The 21,038-nt window shown below is 34.2% G+C and overlaps 1 protein-coding gene across 3 annotated transcripts; it reads left to right on the top strand.

Moving 5' to 3' along the window:
- Window positions 1–1,715: 1,715 nt before the first annotated feature.
- LOC149420583 (G protein-coupled receptor Mth2-like) lies at window positions 1,716–20,772 on the top strand. Of its 3 annotated transcripts, none has more exons than XM_089636218.1 (8): window positions 1,716–2,306; window positions 8,202–8,403; window positions 10,139–10,327; window positions 11,192–11,270; window positions 16,477–16,661; window positions 17,645–17,816; window positions 18,976–19,161; window positions 19,402–20,772. In XM_089636218.1, the coding sequence occupies exons 1-8, from the start codon at window positions 1,833–1,835 to the stop codon at window positions 19,571–19,573; spliced, it is 1,659 nt and encodes a 552-aa protein (XP_089492344.1). In that variant the 5' UTR covers window positions 1,716–1,832; the 3' UTR covers window positions 19,574–20,772. The 3 variants fall into 3 exon arrangements, with proteins under 3 accessions (XP_089492344.1, XP_089492343.1, XP_089492345.1); XM_089636217.1 differs by having other exon boundaries at window positions 16,462–16,661; XM_089636219.1 differs by lacking the exon at window positions 1,716–2,306 and adding an exon at window positions 8,016–8,065 and having other exon boundaries at window positions 16,462–16,661.
- Window positions 20,773–21,038: the final 266 nt, after the last annotated feature.

The following is a 21,038-nucleotide window of genomic DNA, read 5'->3' as shown; positions in this document are numbered from 1 at the left end:
GATGATGCGGATTGTGAAATCTTCATTGAATATTTATGTGTAGAAACCTACCGCACAACAGTCCCAACTTCCCAGAGTAAGTAAGACTATGGCATTCTCAAAATGGGTAAGTATATCAGGAGGTTTGAAGGAGATTAGGGAGGGAAATTATGATAATTAGAGGATGGCAGAGAAAAACCAACACTAAAATTATTTATACTATTCCGTGTTTATTAATAATCTTGTATTTTTTGTTATTTTCCTTGTTTTTTATAATTGATTACTAGTAGATATACCTGTTCAATTTATTTAGGGCGTACGTATTCTTATACAGGAATATTAATACCATTTTCCATCACATTTCGTGGAAATCAAACATTTTTTTAACTCGTAGATTAGCCCAGGGGAATCTACAATATTGTTTGAAAAAAATATGTTTTTTATTACTCGTCGAAACTTAATAACGACCGACTCTTCCGTTCTCCGTCCAAAAACATAGGAAAGAAGCTTTTGACTGTTCGCAAGGTTCAAAGAGCAGTGTGGGAAAATCGCTGCTAATGTGTTTTCTGGGGTAGAAAATTGACATCACGATCATTTCTGTCATCAATCATCCCACTATAATTTGTGAAATATTTTGCCCGAGGTCGAGCGATGAGGACATGAAAGAAATAAACAATATGTATGAACATGATAACGCATAGGAAAAAATACGTAGGCACATTTTCAGTACTTGTACTACGGTGGTTCGAGGGAAACTTTCTAAACTAAGTAGGGGTTCGACATCCAAGACCATAGTTTTCTTGGATTTCCAGTAGCGCTGATAATGGGGATTGTTGACTAGCTGTGTATTTATTATAATACTGACTACCGTTAATTATTATCTATTTTTCCCTTTCAAGGGAATGGATAGACCCTGACCCTGCAATCAGTCAAGCTAAAACAATCTGGAGCAGTCACCTCATAACCCAATGGCGCCTCCCCCAAAGTTATGAGCTTGCATGGGAAATTTTAGAACAAGTCTGATGCCCCCTTCTTATTAATCGAGAATCACTACATTTCCCTTAGAGTCTTTAGGAGTTTCTCCCTTTTTCTTCAATTCAGATTTCTTCATAAAACCTCCCAGTGAACAAGTTTTAAGGGTTAAGCGTTTGGTTTGTTCACTACCAGGCTAATTATAACGCATAATTCAGTAGAAAAATTATTTCAATTTTTTTTATGTGCTGTATATTTGTTATAGGGTGTAAATATGTATACTAACAAACACTCAATGCAGAGACACTGGGGGGTCTAGAGTCGTTCTGTCGTGATGTTAAATGTAGCTTCGTTTTATTTTTAAAAAATAGAGTGTTCAGGTGTACGCCGAAGAAGGTAAACAATCAGTTTCCTTACACCGTCGTTTGGGAAAATGGTGGAGCCCCTTCAATGATCTAATGTAACAAGTATTGGTTTTCCCCGTAATGTTGTTAGGAATTTTTATTATCATGTACGAAGCATGTTTCATTTAATTAACATACTTTTCTGGCATATTTTTGGAGTTTTTTAAGATTTCAATATCTGGCTCTTCGTACATTTAAAAAAAATAAAAAATACGCTGTGTGAATCCGCTTTGTTATTCTTAAAATATACTGCGTGAGTCCGCTTTAAGTTCGTAATTAATCATAACAGGTGACCGCAGACCCTGATGTGGCTTAAGCAAATTATATTGACAAATGGCTTCAGTTGAATTGTTTCCTTTGTCCGACACGTCCACGCAGGCGCAAAAAGAACAGGATCTTAAAGTAACCTTCAGTACTTTGTTGCACATACTCCTGATTCCTTATATTTGTAGATAGATAAACGTTTCTCTTGCTAAAATGTGTGAATTTAAACGGTTGGCAGAAGTGCTTTATCTTTTAGTGTTGTTTTATTGCTGTTATTGTGAAGATCCATGCCATTTTCTACTGACTGTTGATATTACTGATGGATCCAAGTTACTTAATGGTACCATAGACCACGATGGACTCAGATACTCTTCTAGCCAACATTTCAACTTTATTGATGAAGTAGAAGAAATCCAAACGAGGGGATGCATCTGTTCGGTTAAAAAGTGCATGAGGAAATGCTGTCCTCTGGGTTACGGTTTAGAAAATGACAGATGCGTACCGAGTGAAGAAGACATAGTGAAAGAATTTAATCCGCGGATTCACTTACTGGACAAAGAGACTCCCAAATTGACGGTGAAGAATCATTTTGGTATTGTTCACAACCATCTATGCCGCGAACAAACTCAAAAGCTTACTCTCAATCCAGACAAGGCACACCCGGAAGATACGTTTTATTTGCAAGAAGTAGGTATTATAAAATTTGATTAGGAAGTGTGTGATAATAATTTTTTTTTAAATTTCAATTTTCCCGCATTTCTAAAAACCTAACAATATTTGAAAGACACATTAAGCGGAAAATGTTGCTTGTGCCTTGATGGACGACTTAGCCAGCCAAGGAATTTAACTCCAGACGCTTGGATGGAACCCATACGAGGTGCCACTGACCGGTCATGTATTATTAAATATTATTTCACAATTTATTCATTTAAATTTCTTTTTTAATATATCATTGTCGTTATTCATTTTTGGGTAATTATGCCCCGTTGCGCTTTCTCCTTCTTTATGCAATGTTTCGAACAGCGGTACAGTGCCCATCGTCTCCGTCCGCCCTGATGTAACACTGTCCGAAACGCTGGCTAAAGGAGAAAGAGCAACACGGCATAGTAACCCAAAAATTAATTACGATAATACTGTTACCGTAAAAATCTCAAATCATAAATAGTATTAGACGCTTCACGTTGCTTTAAATGGCTTTAGGTGGGTTTGGTGACCAAATCTGAAAAGGAAGGTACTTCCCCAATTTATTGTTCACACTTCCTTACCCCTCCCCCATACTATGAATTGTGAGGTACTGTCACAAGTAATTGTGGTGTGTAAAATGTATAGCATGTTAATCTTGTTCAAAGGGATTGTGGGATATGAACTCACGAGTAAGAAACTCACTTGTTCTCAAACAATTCAATATTCAAATTTAATATAATTGGAGTACGAGAATGGATCTTAGAATATATACTATGATTAAGACCAGAGAGAGTTTATCTTCATTATTGATTTAATTTTATGTTAACATAAGGAATTTTATGGAGGTAAACATCAATGGTGTGCTATTGGCTTCACGTTGTATTAAATGAACCGGCAGGCTCCTCGTGAGTGGGCCCCAAACGATCCGGAATTGTAATCATATGATTCCATTCCCCGCTAGTTGCATTTTCCCGAATTGGGGTGTAGCCTGCGATGTTCTCGTGCCTCAAACAGATGTGAATACTAAATAATTAAAATTTAATTCAGATCAGAAGGTATTACGTTCCATGTTATCGCATTGTAACGTCTAGTCTCCAGTCCGTGACCTGCTTCTCTTAAAGATTCTCCTTTGAGGGGAGCGCCTAATCCCAGCCGCTCTCTTTGAAAATACTTTCATGAATGAGCCTGATTTGATCGTTCAGCACGAGCGTTCGGGGACCTACCTACGGCAAACTCTGGCTAGAGTTGGGATAACATCAATAGGGATGTGCAGTTTTGTGACGATCGGGTTACAATTCCCCTTTCCAGGTTTAATTTTTTTTTGCCCAGAAGTGATGAAAAATTTCATCTCTCTCTTCCCAACATAGCACACTGTGAATGACCTTCCGGATAAAAAATGGAAACGAAACATTGAAGTTTTACACCCCTCCGAAAAAATTCACCATTTCAGTCAATTTTTAGTAAAACACTGGTAAGAATGGAGAATTTAAACACCCCATGTTTATGTTCCATGCTGAACCTACCTACTCATTGACACAATTGTGCATTAACAATGAGAAAAACTTAAGTACTTACTTCATAATGTAAGTTAATGTCCACACGGATTGCTGTAGGTAGGCATTATTGTGAAATTCAAGTATACCACGAAGAAATTAAAAAATAAGATTTTGATATTGAGTGTCCTCCAATATAAGAAAACGACGTCTGTACCGTACACTCGGCTATCGATATAGGATTTACATTGATACACTAGAAAAATACCTTTCCATATTTGAACTTATATTATTTTTCTTAATTCGACTACACCAGGGTTTACATAAAAAATGAATATCTGTTTATAACATCACCCATTGAAGTAATGATTGGAAAAGTTTAGCTATATTGGTTAAAAATGAACGAACCGTACAAGGAATCACATGAAATAATAAAGTTCATCTTCTCCTGTGTTAAAGGCAGAACGATATTTACTCCAAGGAGGAAAATAAGAATCATTGGATTAATGTATAGTTACTTAAGCTCAGGAACAAAACAGCAACAACTTTAAATTAATGATGCTTTACAGTAAATTAACCCTATAATTAAAATTACCCATCAAAGGACATAAATCAAAGAACATGATTCATTAATTTAACCCTTAATTAACCTTATCTTTAACTAATATGCTAGATGTATTTGCTCACGAGAGATTTGCACAAAACTCCGTAGTTCTAAAAGTTCAACTCACCTAAAAGAGAGATAATAATTATGCATTTTGACAAGACATTTTTATAAATAGGCATAAAAGCCATACAGCATAATTGCCCCGATAGCCAAATTGGTAAAAAAATAACATTTTTCAAACGAGTGAAGTATTATAGGTTTTATTAGAAGTGGAGGAATGGCAGGAGATGTCGGTGATGCCCGAGGAAGACATGTCACGATCAAGTGAACCAAATACTTGCGTCGGGCCATGTCTAGAGTCAGAATAACAGGGCATGTATGAGATGATGTATAAATGTAAATTGAGCAAGAAGTGTGTGCCAAGACGGAGTTGTTTGGCGGTCCGTCCTCTCTGCCTAGCCGTCATATATATGGTTAGTAAGTAACAGGGTTCAGATTTTATAAATTAAGGATTTGGAAATTCAGATCCGGGTTTTCATATTTTGTACCCATTTTGTTATATTTAGTAGGAAAACCATCAGAGATTGTCTTTTCACTACTATTTTCTATGATACAATGTCTTGTTATGCATATTTTTTATCATTTTTAATAGTTTTTTCTCACAAATCTGAACCATTTCACTGTTCGCGATAAAATGAATGGACATCGTCCATGCTGTCAATGTGTACAATACTTTTAGGCAGCAAAGTTCTGGTTTCGATTTTTCCCATCACAGCTGTCAAAAGTGTAGGCCGTAGGTACAATTTTGCCTAGAAAATCGATATTTCCGTGAGGTTTATTTTAATTTTTATTTTTCGGAATAACTTTATTGAGTAAAACCTCAAATTATAATATTTAATTATTGAAGACAATATTACAAGGACACGATGTGATCTAGTGTCCTAGATGTAACCATATCCTTTTCTGATTTTTTTGTTTCAGATTTTCGTTTAGAAATCGCTTATATTGTCTTCAATAATTTAATATTATAATTTGAGGTTTTACTCAATAAATTTATTCCGAAAAATAAATATTCATTCTAGACTTGCAGAAAAGTCAATAGATGTCGCACATTAAAAATAAAAAATAAGATAGGTTTATCTAAAAAAGACGCTGTCTAGTTTGCATTTAGTTCGGGTTGAATCTTGCGATCATACATAAAGATAGTTGCTTATTCGAAGTATGATACAGTTAAAAGTGACCGAGGGGGATAGGGTCCCATTAGCTCAGTGGTAGAGCGGTGTCCCGGAAAGACAAGGATCCTGGGTTCGTGTCATAGATGTGACCATATCCTTTTCTGATTTTTCTGTTTCAGATTTTTATTTTTATTATTTCTGATGAACGTTTTACTAAAAAATCAAAATCCCTCGATTTCCTCCTTAAAAAACGTTTTATAAAATTTTCAAACCGTTTTTATACAAAATATTTTAATATATTTATTGTTTTTGTGCTTAATTCGCAGAACTGCATTTATTTTTTTTTATTTATTTATTTTTTTTTTGCTTCCGATTTTGTTGTCCGGGTTAAATCTTCCCCATAGGAAAAACTAAACCCTTCCACTCACTTTTCCACAAATGATCAGCTAGTCAATCAACACTATGTAAGCAAAATAAATACAAAACAATACAAGAACAACAACACGTCAACTCACCAGATATCAAATGGCAAAAAAAATTCACCGACTCCAGATATTTTCATATCAGAGGGTTCGGCTCGGTAGAACTTCTAACAGGGCCTATAAATCCTACTGATCCCTCAACATAAATATTAAAAAAATCTTTTGTTATCCTACATGTATTCAAAATGACCGACTTTTGCATCTTTATATATAAATTTTTTGATAGTTCTAATACGCCTAAATTTTTAATTAGAGAGCTAGGTATAATGCCAGTAGCCGAAATAACGAATGGTAATATTTTTATAGTCTGAGAATGCCAAATTCTTTTTATTTCATTTCCTTAATCTGTGTATTTTCTTATTTTTTCGCTAATAGATTTTTGAATATTACAGGAATTTGGTAAAGCGACATCAATGATATAAGTTATTTTTTTAATTTTGTCATGTAAAACTATATCGGGTCTATTATGACTAATCGTTCGGTCTGTTAGTATAGTTTTATCATAATATATTTTATAATATTCGTTTTCTAAAAATGAATTTGGTTCGTATTCATAATATGGTACTATATGACGGCAGTCAATCAAGTTATGTTTAATTACCAAATTTTGGTGAATTATTTTTAAAACTTGATTGTGCCTAAATGTATACTCGGACGGTGGTAATATAGAATATCCCGATATAATATAAATTAAAAAAAAAATTAAATGGAGTTCTATGAATCAAACACAAAAACAATAAATACAAAACAAAAAACACAAAAACAGTTTTTTGACCTTACTGAATAGTTTTTGTTAAAATACATAATACATTTTGAAATTTGACAGCCGTGTTAGTTGCGCACATAAGTTTAACGTCTGCCATTTTGTTGCTATTTTCATATCAACTATAAATAATAATGGGACGTTACATTAACAAACATTGCGACATTAGACTGGCAATACACAGCCTGCTACAAGCAGTCGATATCGACAGCTTCAAGGGAGTAAATAATAATATATTCTTGATGGCAGTATTGGGATGTTACAGAAAAAATGCGGTAAAATTATATGTTTTGTGATTTTCACGGCCGAAAGTATTATATAATAAGTACTTGAGCTACGCGAACAACATAATCCTCCTAGTTCCGTCTATAAAGGGATTAAGATTACTGCTAAATATTTCTAAAGAATATGAAAAACAGCACAATATGGTGTACAATCCGAAGAAGACTAAATTGATTGCGTTCCACCACGGAAAAAATCCAGATACAAGTAAGACGCTCCCCGTACACCTTAACGAGACAAGAATAAATACATAAACAAGTAAAACTCTTGGGGCACATCATTAATCAAGTCCTATCAGACGATGGCGATATTGAACGACAAAGGAGAAGCCTTTTTTTATATTTACTCCACACAGGAGGCCCTGAAGAAAATAATTTCCCTCAGGGCCTATGTCATCTTTGGGGATGCTGTGTGGAAAAGTTCATTGATGTGCAACAAAAACAAAGTCGGAGACAGAACCGATCCCTGTGGGACGCCAGCATTTATAGAGTGTGAGGATGAGGTGAAACCGTCAGCAACTGCCTGAATCGACCTATCCCTTAAAAAGCCTAAGGCATAGTTTCTAATATTATTGTCCGCAGATTTTACAAAGGTAGCAAAAATTTTACAAAAACACTGTTCAACGCATTCTGTAGTGGCCTGTACACGTGTGAGACATGGTGTCACTACCAAACTTGGTTGATAGAACGACTCCGAATCCAATATAATGAAGCCTGTAGATACATATTTGGATACCGAAGATACAGCAGCGCATCGACAATGCTCACGGAATTAGGACTAAATGGATTTGCCGGCCTGCCGAGTCACCGGGTCACTGGAGGCAGGATGCGGCTAATGGCCTCCGCCAACACGGTGGTGACCGCAGCCTTTCACCACCAAGCGCCAGTTCTGAGGACTATCTCACTCAAGACCACGCCCTACATAGTTGTCCTTAATTGCTAATTTATTTTTCTTTATCTAGTGAGTCTATCTATTTTTGCATTTTCACATTGTACAAAAATATGTATAAATATATGGGACATGTGGGATTGCACTAACCTACCCACATCCTGTAATAAAAATAATTATTATTATTAATATTCTATTTGTTTTTCAGGATGGAAGGCTTTACTTGTCTAAACTCGATATATTCTTTGATCCGATGGATTACTGTTTGGACGCCTTTATCGACGAGCCCAGTATCGCCGAATTGCCCCCTGAACCAAATGCAAATTGGACCACAAAATATCTGGTTTACGTATGTATGGAAAAACTGCAAGACGAACCGCCTAGTGGAATCTTTACAATTTTATCCATAGGCAGGTACCAAATTTTTGTCTGTTCTTATACAAGTTGGACACAGGAAAAGTTAAAAATGGATTTGCCAAGATCTAATATCACAAGATTAAACCGTTTTATCAGACTAACCTAATTATTCTTCAAGAGCCTTCTGGAGTTCTGATTTGAACATAGGCCTCCCTAGTTTTTTCTAGATGTGCCGATCCTAGGCGGCCGTTCTCTGAATCTTATTCTTAAACTGTATGGTTCTCAGGTCCAGTCTTATGCGAACAAAATAGCAGCAGGCTAAACATCCACCTTCCTACTAAATACAGTGCTCTAATATGAATACGTTGCTACAAGCTGCTCCAGACTTATTTCACCTCAAACAGCAATAAAACATCAAAGCTTTATCTTCTAGTCGGTGTTTCTATACCTAATTCGGTAGCATTTTTCCAAAACAGCAATTAGCAGCTCACTGTTGAGTCAAGTAGACACGATTGAGGATTCTCACGAACAATGGATATGGTTGGATAATTGCGGCGCTGATAGGATCAACATCCCAAAAGGCAAAAATAATGAAATTTGACCTTATAAGTAAAACTTAGCTTACAGTAGAATATATACATCTAATCATTGAGGATTCTCACAAATAATTGAGGTTTCTCACGAAGAGCATGGTGATGATTGTGGTGCTTTCCCGCTGTCTGTTCCTCACAGCGGTTTCCATATCAAAATCTGAGGACCCGGCATCGGGAAGTACTCCAGATCTTACGGGAACTTGACGTTAGTAGGCCTGATGGAATACCTGCCCTAGTATGGCAGAGGAGCGTTTTGACGAAGCTCTTTAAAGTGTCCTTTAGTCTGGCTCTGTACCCTCTGGATGGAAAAGCGTTAATTCATCCTATTCCAAAGAAAGTTGACCGCTCCAACCCGGCCAACTACTGCCCCATAACGTTCACATCTGTTCCATCCAAGGTGATCTAACAAAAACCTGCTCACATATCTTGAGAAGAACAAAATTATTAACGACCGTCAATACGGATTCTGGCGGAACCACTCGTGCGGTGATCTTCTCGCGTACGTGACGCATCTTTGGGGGCGGTGCCTGGAACGTCACGGTGAGTCTCAAACGGCTTCTCTGGACATTTTCACGGCCTTTGACCGGGCTTAGTGCCGAGGACATGTCAACAAACTGCCTTCTTCCATCTTTGTATACGTGGATTGCCGACTGTTTGAGGGAAAGGTCGATTCAGACGATTTCCGATCGTTTCGTCTCTTCCTCACGCCATTCAATGTTGGCCTCCCACAAGGATCGGTTCTGTCTCCGTCTTTGTTTTTAGGTTGGTATACTGTCCATGTGGTGATTTCGCACAAAAACGTATCATCTAAATATTATTATTTTTATTATGTTCTAGCGTCATTGATCCCTTCGGCACTATTGCATAATCGGGAAACACTCCAAACGCGCGCCCAACATATGTACACGGTTGACATTTGTCACATGAGAACTGGTCGCTTCTACGACTCGTTCTTGAGCTCAACAGCTCGGCTGTGGAACGATTTGGGTCTATTTAAGACCCATGTTCACTCCATCCTCTCCTCAAAAAGGCCCTCCACACAGCATCCCCAGAGATGACGTAGGCTCTGAGGGAAAAATTTTCCTGTAATACGTTAATGTTAAAAAAACGGATTTCTTTGGATGATTGTTGCGTTAATAGGATCAAAATTACAAAAGGCACCTAGCATACGAAATAATTAAGGTTTATATTTCAGGTCTTGCGATTTCCATCATCTTTCTTTTGGCAACCTTCCTGGTGTATGCCTTCATCCCGGAGCTGAGGAACCTTCAGGGAAAGACAATCATGAACTATATCGCCAGTCTAATCCTGGCTTTCATTTCCCTTGTTATTATTCAGCGGGGGATCACTTATAATAAGGATGTCACCGCTTGTGTTCTGATGGGTGAGTAATGGCTTATTTAATATTACATATTACGCATAATGTGATCTATATCGATATGAGGAGGAAATAAACAAGCGAGAAAGAGAAATATTTAAAAATTGATCATTAATTTTATCAAAACAAATATTATTCTCTGATAATTTGATATAAATCAATGCCGAACTACTAAACATTAGTTTATTCCTCTTTTGTTCTGTGTTATTTTTATTGTTACAATGTTTTTTATAAAGAAAATTTTACCACAAACATTGCACCAAATGTTTGTGTTAAAATGAAACATCGAGGTAAGGCCACGGTGTTTTTGTTTTCTGTGGCCGATTAAAAATAAAAAACCTTTATTTTTGTTTTTTCCGATGTTTTGAAAACATTTGCTCGCTGGAGACCCGATTTAAAAGGTCAGATAATTTATATTATTTAATAAAGAATAAAAAGGATAACTTATGTGACCAATATATACCATTGAAATCATTACCAATGAAACACGCTCGTTTCGTCTGCCTGTGCTACGCATTAGCACGAATCTGTGTGAAATCTTGTTCAATGAACTAAAATTTGCTTTGAATTTAAATCTCATTTTCAAAATTGGAACTGCTTTTGTGAAGAATTAATAACGTAAGTTATTAATTGTTAGTGTTGATGACCTATTATATAATAAACACATTTGAAAAACTGGAGATTTCAGACTAGCTGTTACAACATTATTTAGATGTTTGAAATTACATTTAAGTCATTGATTCATAAAACCGTTATTATCAAAACTACATGGTTTAGTGTTATAGTCTACATGGTATGTAGCGTCGCGCGTCGTAATGCTCATATTTTTATGTCACTTTTATGCTCAGTTAAAATGGTGTTTTTTTTCAGCATTTTTTACTTACTTTTTCTTCATGGTGAGCTTTTTCTGGTTGAACATCATGTGCATCGATATCTGGTGGACTTTCAGGTAACTTTCATACTTTGTAAATTGAATATTTTCAATTTCGTTTAAAACAACGATACCAAAAAAATGTTATTTCTCCGACAGGTAATAAGAACGCCTTATATAACTAGGGGCTAGGTAGAGTTTGAAAAAATCATCAAATTTCAAAGTGGATCTTCAAATTCCGTGAAAGTTCTTTTTATTTCACTGTAGGCCATTTGTTTCACAGAACTGAAATATTAACAGAACTTGAATAGAACCTCACAGGTCTTTAAAATTATCTTCGAAAATTGATGAATTGTTCAAATTCTGTGGAAACAACTAAATAAATAACTAGTGTAAATTAATTAAGGTGGTAAGATTTTGTACAGTAGTTACATCAGGTCAATATTTGTATCAATATATTTTGCAATTATTGAAGAATTTGTGTTATTGGTTGTGATCGAAGTTTCACTAACATTTTACATGTCCTGTTTGTCGATATGTTTTCACTGTTTATTGCTATTATCATTTATTTGATTTATTTTTTTTTTTTTTTTTTTGATTTTACGATCAGATGGACTTTTACATGAATTATAAGAACAGAATACACCTAGGGAGCTATCGAATATTACAAATAAAGTTAAGATAAACTAAATATGAAACAGTATCAGTAAAATAGGTAACAGTCACATAAAATAAAATAGAAACTAAAATCAAACTACATATGAGATAAATATCTAAAACTACATTACCAACGCTACCATAATTTTTGAGATTCAACAAGTGCTGGAGTTTAAAGCTTAATTCTGTAAATGGAATCAGTAATTAAATCAATAGTACCCCAAACTTTAATACAACCGTTTTTATGTTTGTATAATAAATATGTGTTCTGTGGCGATGGAAAACAAAAAAAAACATTGTGGTCCTGACCCAATATTTTGAAGTGAAACTTCTTTAGGCGCGTAATGGATTTTCTGAGACGGAGTAAAACCGAGTCAGGATCGACACGAAAATGCGGGTACCCCCACCACCGCTCACCGTTCACTGTCCCTCTCTCACCATATGCGCTTGTTGAGGTGGGGGAGCCGCTCACGAACGTTTTGCTTTGAGTTACGAGCGAGATACGAGTTCGGTTTAGCAGGTCGGCCGGTAGCGCACTTGCGCGGCCACGCCCACCACGGCCAGTGAATCAGTTAGCAGCGTGCTCCCGCTGTGATAAGTTGTGTTCGCGTTTTGTGTTGCGTTTACATTTACATTTATAGTTGTAGTTCATTTAATTAATTCATTTAATTTTTGATGAAATGAAAATAGAGAGAGAGGAATACTAGAAGTTTCACTTCTGTCTTGCGTAGGCTTGACACACCCACTTTTTGAAGTGAAAATTCTTTAGGCGCGTAATGGATTTTCTGAGACGGAGTAAAACCGAGTCAGGATCGACACGAAAATGCGGGTACCCCCCCCACCGCTCACCGTTCACTGTCCCTCTCTCACCATATGCGCTTGTTGAGGTGGGGGAGCCGCTCACGAACGTTTTGCTTTGAGTTACGAGCGAGATACGAGTTCGGTTTAGCAGGTCGGCCGGTAGCGCACTTGCGCGGCCACGCCCACCACGGCCAGTGAATCAGTTAGCAGCGTGCTCCCGCTGTGATAAGTTGTGTTCGCGTTTTGTGTTGCGTTTACATTTACATTTATAGTTGTAGTTCATTTAATTAATTCATTTAATTTTTGATGAAATGAAAATAGAGAGAGAGGAATACTAGAAGTTTCACTTCTGTCTTGCGTAGGCTTGACACACCCACTTTTTTTTTATATTATTTGAGCTATGGGTGTGTATTTAAGGCCTCAGCACGGGTAAGCCATCCAATGAGGCCAACATTACTGGATAACTATGAAATGTAAAAAAATATTGTACAAAAATACTATTATATATATATTTTATTATTTTAACATCACTCCGCAAAATATTATTATGGAAACATATTGTGGACACTGTTCAACGAACCCACCTAGATTTCTCCGTTTACCCCACATTTTTAGGTTCTGTAATTTTGGCAAGCGATCGCTCAAGACGTTTGTTATCAAATATGCCAAAAATCGTTCGAGTGGTTATAACAGTTAGTTGTAAATTTTTGTATAATTAATGTTGTCCATTTTTTGTGCTTTTACTTGCATTTTTATTTACTAATAAACAGACTTTGTCTTAATAATTATCTTAAGTGGCTATTTTATTTTTTATTTAAACTTCCGATTTAGTTGTCCGGGTTAAGTCTTCCCCAAAGGAAAAACTTAACCCTTCCACTCACTTTTCCACAAATGATCAGCTAGTCAATCAACACTATGTAAGTGCATTATATAAGTAAAATAAATACAAAACAATACAAGAACAACAACACGTCAAATCACCAGATATCAAATGGGAAAAAAAATTCACCGTCTCCAGATATTTTCATATCAGAGGGTTCGGCTCGGTAGAACTTCTAACAGGGCCTATAAATCCTACTGATCCCTCAACATAAATATTTAAAAAATCTTTTGTTATCCTACATGTATTCAAAATGACCGACTTTTGCATCTTTATATATAAATTTTTTGATAGATCTAATACGCCTAAATTTTTAATTAGAGAGCTAGGTATAATGCCAGTAGCCGAAATAACGAATGGTAATATTTTTATAGTCTGAGAATGCCAAATTCTTTTTATTTCATTTCCTAAATCTGTGTATTTTCTTATTTTTTCACTAACAGATTTTTGAATATTACAGGAATTTGGAATAGCAACATCAATGATATAAGTTATTTTTTTAATTTTGTCATGTAAAACTATATCGGGTCTATTATGACTAATCGCTCGGTCTGTTAGTATAGTTTTATCATAATATATTTTATAAAATTCGTTTTCTAAAAATGAATTTGGTTCGTATTCATAATATGGTACTACATTACGGCAGTCAATCAAGTTATGTTTAATTACCAAATTTTGGTGAATTATTTTTAAAACTTGATTGTGCCTAAATGTATACTCGGACGGTGCTAATATAGAACATCCCGATATAATATGTTCTATAGTTTCCGGAAAAGCCAAACATTTTCTACACAAATCATCAATTTGATTTGTATCTTTGATTATATGTTTTCTATAATTTTTAGTATTAATGACTCTATCCTGAATTGCAAGCATAAATCCTTCTATTTCTGCGCTCAACTCTCCAATACTCAACCATTTGTTTGACTTAATTTTGTCAACATACGTTTGGTTGAGATAATTGAAGTGTTTTGCGTGTAAAATTTTATTTGACCAGGAATCTAATAATTCCTGGTTGGGATTTATAAAAATGTTGGCATTCTCATCGTATAAATTTAAAGGTGTAATATTTATATCTGCCTTGCAAAATATTTTGTGCATTTCTGAGCTATGAGCTTTCCTATGGAAAAAAGTTCTTAGCATTTCTACCTGATTATGTTTCAAAGAAGTTATTTTGACTATACCTCTACCTCCTAAATTTCTAGGTAAATTAACTCGTTCTATAGCTGAGTTTGGATGATGGCAATTAAACTTTGTTAGCGTAGTTCTAATTAATCTTTCTAAGTTATCTAAATCTGTATTAGACCATTTAATTATGCCAAATGAGTACTTTAATAGAGGTATTGCCCAAGTATTTATTGCTTTTACTAAATTTTTAGCAGATAGATTGCATTTTAAAATTTTCCTTATCCTAGTTTGAAATTTAATCCTAATATCATTTTTAATACTACTATGGTCTAATCTATTTGATTGTGGGTATCCTAAATACTTATAAACCTCATCCCTTTTCATACTAGTAATTTGGAAATTTCTAAATATACTCTCGTCCCCATCTACAATTTTGCCTTTCTCTATATGGATCGTTCTACATTTATCTAAACCAAATGTCATTTTGATATCATCTGAAAAGTTTTTAACTACCTCGATCATTTTCTCTAAATTTTGTTCAGAATTCGAAAATGATTTTATATCATCCATAAATAATAAATGCGAAATTGTACTACTCTCCCTTGTATTACCCTTAACTTTTATTCCAAACTTGCTTTTAATTAACATTTTAGATAGAGGATTCAATGCTAAGCAAAACCAAAGAGGACTCAATGAGTCTCCTTGAAAAATCCCTCTTTTAATTGAAATGCCCGGTATTACTATTTTCTTACCTTTTAAATTGATAAGTAAATTGGTATTCCAAAAGGACATAATATTTTCCAAAAAGCTAATAATAATGGGGTTAATTTTATATATTTTTAATACTTTGATCAGCCACGAGTGCGGGACACTATCGAAAGCCTTTTGGTAGTCTATATAGCAAGTATGTAAATTACGTTTTCGAGTTTGAATCTGTTTTAGAATTACAGAATCGATAACTAATTGTTCTTTACATCCCATATACAATATGCAATACATTATTATTACATAAGAAAACATCATTAAGAATTATACCCTATTATACAAAACTGAAGTGCATCAGTAACGTTTTTTGTATTTATTTAGTGGTAAATTGAAGATTTCCACTCGGCATAATTATTTCCGTCCATTAGTATTCTGGGCAATGAGGAATGCATATGGTAGTTTGTCCCAGAATTCTTGCAATATTGTGTAGCGCTTTCTCTAGACTGTTTCCGATTTTCAACTAGAGAGCAGTTATTCGAAAAGCAGGCATTTATTGATTTGTCGCGGTTATTCTTGTTAGGTATGCCTAATACTGTACAATGGCGAAAAATAGGGTTGTTTACATTTTATAAAAATAATGCGATTTTCTTTGAAAGGGGGCTTGAAATTAAAAATGATATAACTCCATAAAATTAGATGAAATTTGTAGATTCATAAATATATTATTGTATTATTCCCTTGAATTTCTGAACCCCAAGTGAAAAAGACCACGAACCGCCATGCCACTGGGAAGTTCGAATTGAAGTGGTTTGAAATTCATCAAATTTAATTGGCTAATTATTACGCATTATCTATTTCGTTGATATTGAATTTAAAAAGAACAATTTTCAAAAATTCTGATATACTGCAGACTATTTACAGAATTCACTTTGTGTAGTGATAGTATATTTAATTGCGAGGAAAATAGCTAAAAAAAATTGACCTTACAACAAAATAACTTTTTTCATCCCAACATAGTCCTTTAAAAAATATGTATAATAGATCTAGATACTATTGTCAAACGACTCAACTTGTTTTAGAGCAACATTCTTTCAACAGGAACCTTTTTAACAGAATCGTCCGTGCGTCCCGTCTTGGCCAGCGGGAATCGGAGAGAAGGCGTTATATCCTTTACTGCCTGTATGGCTGGGGGGGTCCTTTGCCGCTCACTGCTCTCTTGGCCTTCATGCAATTTAAAGAAGACTTACCAATATCGTACATCACGCCAAACTTTGGAGAAGATAGATGCTGGTTTTCTGGTACGTCTACGAACTATCTCTTTTGTTCATTGTCATTCATCGCTTTCTTTTCTTATTCCTCGGATCTTTGGTAAGTCCTCCTTTTTCGGGTTTTGCAAGTTCTTTTTGGATCGTGTAGCTTTTTTTCTCAGACTTCAAAATGATTGAGGGAATCACAAAATTGTGCACTTATAACATAGAACTCTTGCATTTAACACGGTACTGGGAGTTCCACAAGATACGATGTTTGGCCCGCTTTAAATAGAACTTTACTCTTTGGAAGTGTTTTTTTTAAGATTATATTATAATTCAGGTTTTTTTAGAGCACATGAGATAATTTTCGATTTTCACGATTATTGTGAAACATCAACTTACTGAATAACAAAAGTATTAATAGTTTTAATTTTGCTCTTGTATTAGTAAAGGAATCTACGACATTTATTAAAGTGCACAGTAAATTACGGACACGTCCTCTTCTTGTGTGGGTATTTTTCGTGCTCATCAACAATGTAAATGATTTAATATTTTTCTACAGAAACACCACTATTAAGGACTTAATATTAATAAACAAGAAAGAAGCATATCCCCAATATAATCCCCAACGAATATCAGCAATTTAAATATAAGGAGCTGAACATTAGTGACAGGTGGCAGGCTGTCTACAATGTTTAAGAATTTAAAACAAACAATTTATTCAATAATTAAAATCAACGGTTTTTGTGCACCCATAAAATACATTGTGGATTGCGATGTTGACATTTATTAGGCTTCTCACAATTGAAAAAATGTCCAATCGTCAAAAATTTTGCCAAATTTTCGTCGCAACTTTGTTACCTCAATTCGGCTGCATGACGATCTTGAAAAAGCAGTCATGCAATATAGAAAAGTCTTCACACATCTCTGTCAATACATATAAATTTAGTATACAATTTTTATTTGAATGATTTATGTTTATTTTATTAGTATTATCTTATTCTTCAATGATAAATTTACTATTATTTCAGATTGGAAATCTAATCTTTTGTATTTCTATCTGCCGGTATTAATTCTTGTGGTGTCCAACCTGACCCTGTTCAGTATTACCAGTTACAAGATCCTAATGATAAAGCGCGAAACCGCTGTGCTGAATACCGGGGGAAACACAAAGAATGACCGGTATCAAACTGAGAAGCAGAGGTAACCAAAAGAAAAAATATATAACCTTTGAATAAATTTTACGAAACAAAGTCAAAGTATTAATTTGTGTTAAGAGATGGCAGTTTACATATTTAATGCAATGTTATATTTTGTGTCAATAGATGTCTCTCTTCCAAAGGGTCTATTTACCAACATTTCTTTTTTTATTTATACTGTCACATTTCATAATTTTTTACATTCCTAAACAAAAAAATTGAGCAAGAGATATCTAAAACAGAACAATGTTAAAGGATTGCAGCACCAAACATATATAAAATTATTATTTAAATGTCTTCAAAAGAAGATGTGAAAAGTATTCTAGACAAATATTTTACCTTATTGTAGAAAGCAATCACTTTGTGGTTTGACATATTTAAAATGAAATAAAATAATTTTTGTTTTAAAACCACGAGTCTTTAATATTTTTTTGAACCGAAGGGTTTCGCTTTACTCAAGCATCTTTAGGGTACAAATTATTATTAGGCAAGAAGTACAAAGTGTGAGCTTATATATAAAAAAAAATTTTGAGGGCGACAACATGATATAAATATAACAAACACAGAGAAATCATAGAATACATTTACACAAGTACAAAAGACATGGGAAAAACCGAACGATAATTATGTAGACTAATGGATTATAATAATGTATATGGAGAAACAAAGCATCAACTGACATGGGGTGATAAGGAGAACTTGGACATTTTTAATGGTTTATTGGGAACAAATTTAATATTGGACTACTTGATATATCTTATTGATTATTAAGAATAGGACTTTTGGTTTTTACAGCTTTTTTTATTTCCAGTGCTTCTAGATTATTGAGTCTGTTACCATGCCCATTTGTATGTAAAATATTAGCGCCTGTGTTATGACAGAAAGTATGATCTTTGCTTATCAGATGATTGGCAAATTCAGAGAAACCGTTATTATTGAGACAACGAAGATGCTCTTTAATCCTAATGTTAACATTATGTGTTGTCTTACCGATATAAAATGCCGCACAATTATTACAATTTAATTTATAAATGCCTGAATGGCTTAGTTTGTCGTCTTTATCTTTTTAATTGATTAGAAATTTACCTAGATTATTATTGGTATAAAAAGCCGATCTGACTTTCCAAATTGTTCTCGATTACAATTTTCAGTTTGAATTTCAGGTTATTCTTGTATTTCAAACTGTTTATCTTCATGGGAGTAAACTGGATAACAGAAGTGGCGAGCTTCATTGTTGGAGGTTCCGTCTATATCTGGATTACTACTGACATTCTGAACACCATGCTGGGCGTGTTCATCTTCTTCACTTTCGTCTGGAAAAAGCAGATAAAAAATCTCATCATCAAAAGGTAAATTGGTACCTACTGGGTATTTACTAACTGTTTATATCTTAGGTAACTGATTGCTTGCTTGTTTCTTGTTGCTTGTCGATAAGTATTCTAAATCTATTTTCTTAATGTTGGACTAAATATCATTTTGGTCAATTGGGGCAAATCCGTCTTGTAAGGAAATTGTGTACATTCAAACTTCTTCTGTTTTAGAAAATGCACCCCGCATATTACAAATTAATGATTATTGTGTCTTTCCAGATACAACACTCTGCGTTACGGACCCTCGGAATCCACCTACGGATCACGGTACCGTTCAAATGGTAGTTCAACTCAAATGGGATCATTTGAATATCCAATGCGGTCACCATCACTTTTTTCAAATCCTCCGAGTCGTAGAGATTCTACTAGAGAAGGTTCTGAAACATACTGACTTACTTGCATCCATGGATTATATTTAGATGAGACGTGAAGAGAAAAAATAGGTTCCGATTTTGCCCGCCAATTTGTTTGATTTGGCCTCTTGGCAGGAAACTACAAAATCCAGTCTACGCACAGTGCGCACGGATTATCGTTAGTGGCATACGTTTCCACAAGATGTACACAGTGGCGCCTCCAATTGAATAGCTCTATGCTTACTGGTATAGCTTACTTAGTGAAACCCAGTTCTAATCATTTTGCCTTATTTTTGGTAGAGTCCAGTTTCCCTTTTTTTCCTTCAGAGGACTTTTGCATTCAATTTATTCGATAACAAAACTAGACTAAGAGAATTTAACCATTATGATTAGTAAACTCTCACTAAACTACTAAGGTTATTATTTATTCATTGTTTTAAAGTTTATTTTGTAACCCCATTGTAATTTTACATTTTATTTATTTACTGGAATATTCATTAAATTAAACTGAAAACAACAGTAGGTATAACATTGGTAAAAAGGGTATAAAACATAAATCATAAAATGCAACATACTTGTTAAGTTATTATCACACTATCTTTAAAGATTCCTTAAAATTTACATAAGAAAAATAAAATAATAAAAAAGTAAGATTTGTGAATACTTATTATTTATGATTACTCGTGATTTACACTAACTAAAAAATGCCGAACTAAATTGGAATTTAATGTACCTATCAAGATTTAAATCTAAAATATCAACGACATATACAAGCTCGTTGCCCAGCCTGTGTATTCTCTTCATAACAGAATTAAACACGAAATTATTGTTGTGAAATTATGTATTCCATCTAGTACGTTTTGAAGGTAGATGAATTGACAGCAAATTTATAGCTTCAGGGCAGTTCAATCTTGAATAAACAATTTTATACATTAAAGGATGTCAAATATTTTTCGTCTTAGAGATAATTTCAAAAATTTGAGTTTAATTCGTAAATTTACATAATTGATGTATTATTAAGTTTTTTATAATTAAAGAAAGTTCCACTATGTGGAACTTTTTACTTAGGACAGCTTTTTCGCCTTCCAAGAGCATTGTCAAATCATTGTGAAGCAACTGATACACGAACTATTTAAATCAACTCTAGATAGTTACGTAGTACCTTTAATAAAAACCTTTTAATAAATTACCTTTGTTGCCAGTATCAGATATGTTATTTTACACAATTGAAATTGAATACATCCATAATTATGCAACGCAATGTAATACTAAGGTTTGATAAATTTAATTATTAGTGATAATATTACATTATTAGGAAAAACTTATTGGAAGTTTAAAACCTCATTGTCCTCTTTCTCGACAGTCTAGATTTTTATCCTAGTATTGTTATTTTAACAGAAACACAAATGAAAGAAGTAATCCCCTATAACCTGCCAGGATATGTAACTATTTCATCCGAATGTAAACATACTGGTCACGATGGTATCACTGTATTTATAAAAA

This window comes from Hesperophylax consimilis, chromosome 10 (genome assembly GCF_061612785.1).
Source record: "Hesperophylax consimilis isolate HC1 chromosome 10, BYU_Hcon_1.0, whole genome shotgun sequence".
NCBI lineage: Eukaryota > Metazoa > Arthropoda > Insecta > Trichoptera > Limnephilidae > Hesperophylax > Hesperophylax consimilis.
The sequence above is the reverse complement of the archived record's forward strand: the minus strand, read 5'-3'. Positions and strand labels throughout refer to the sequence as shown.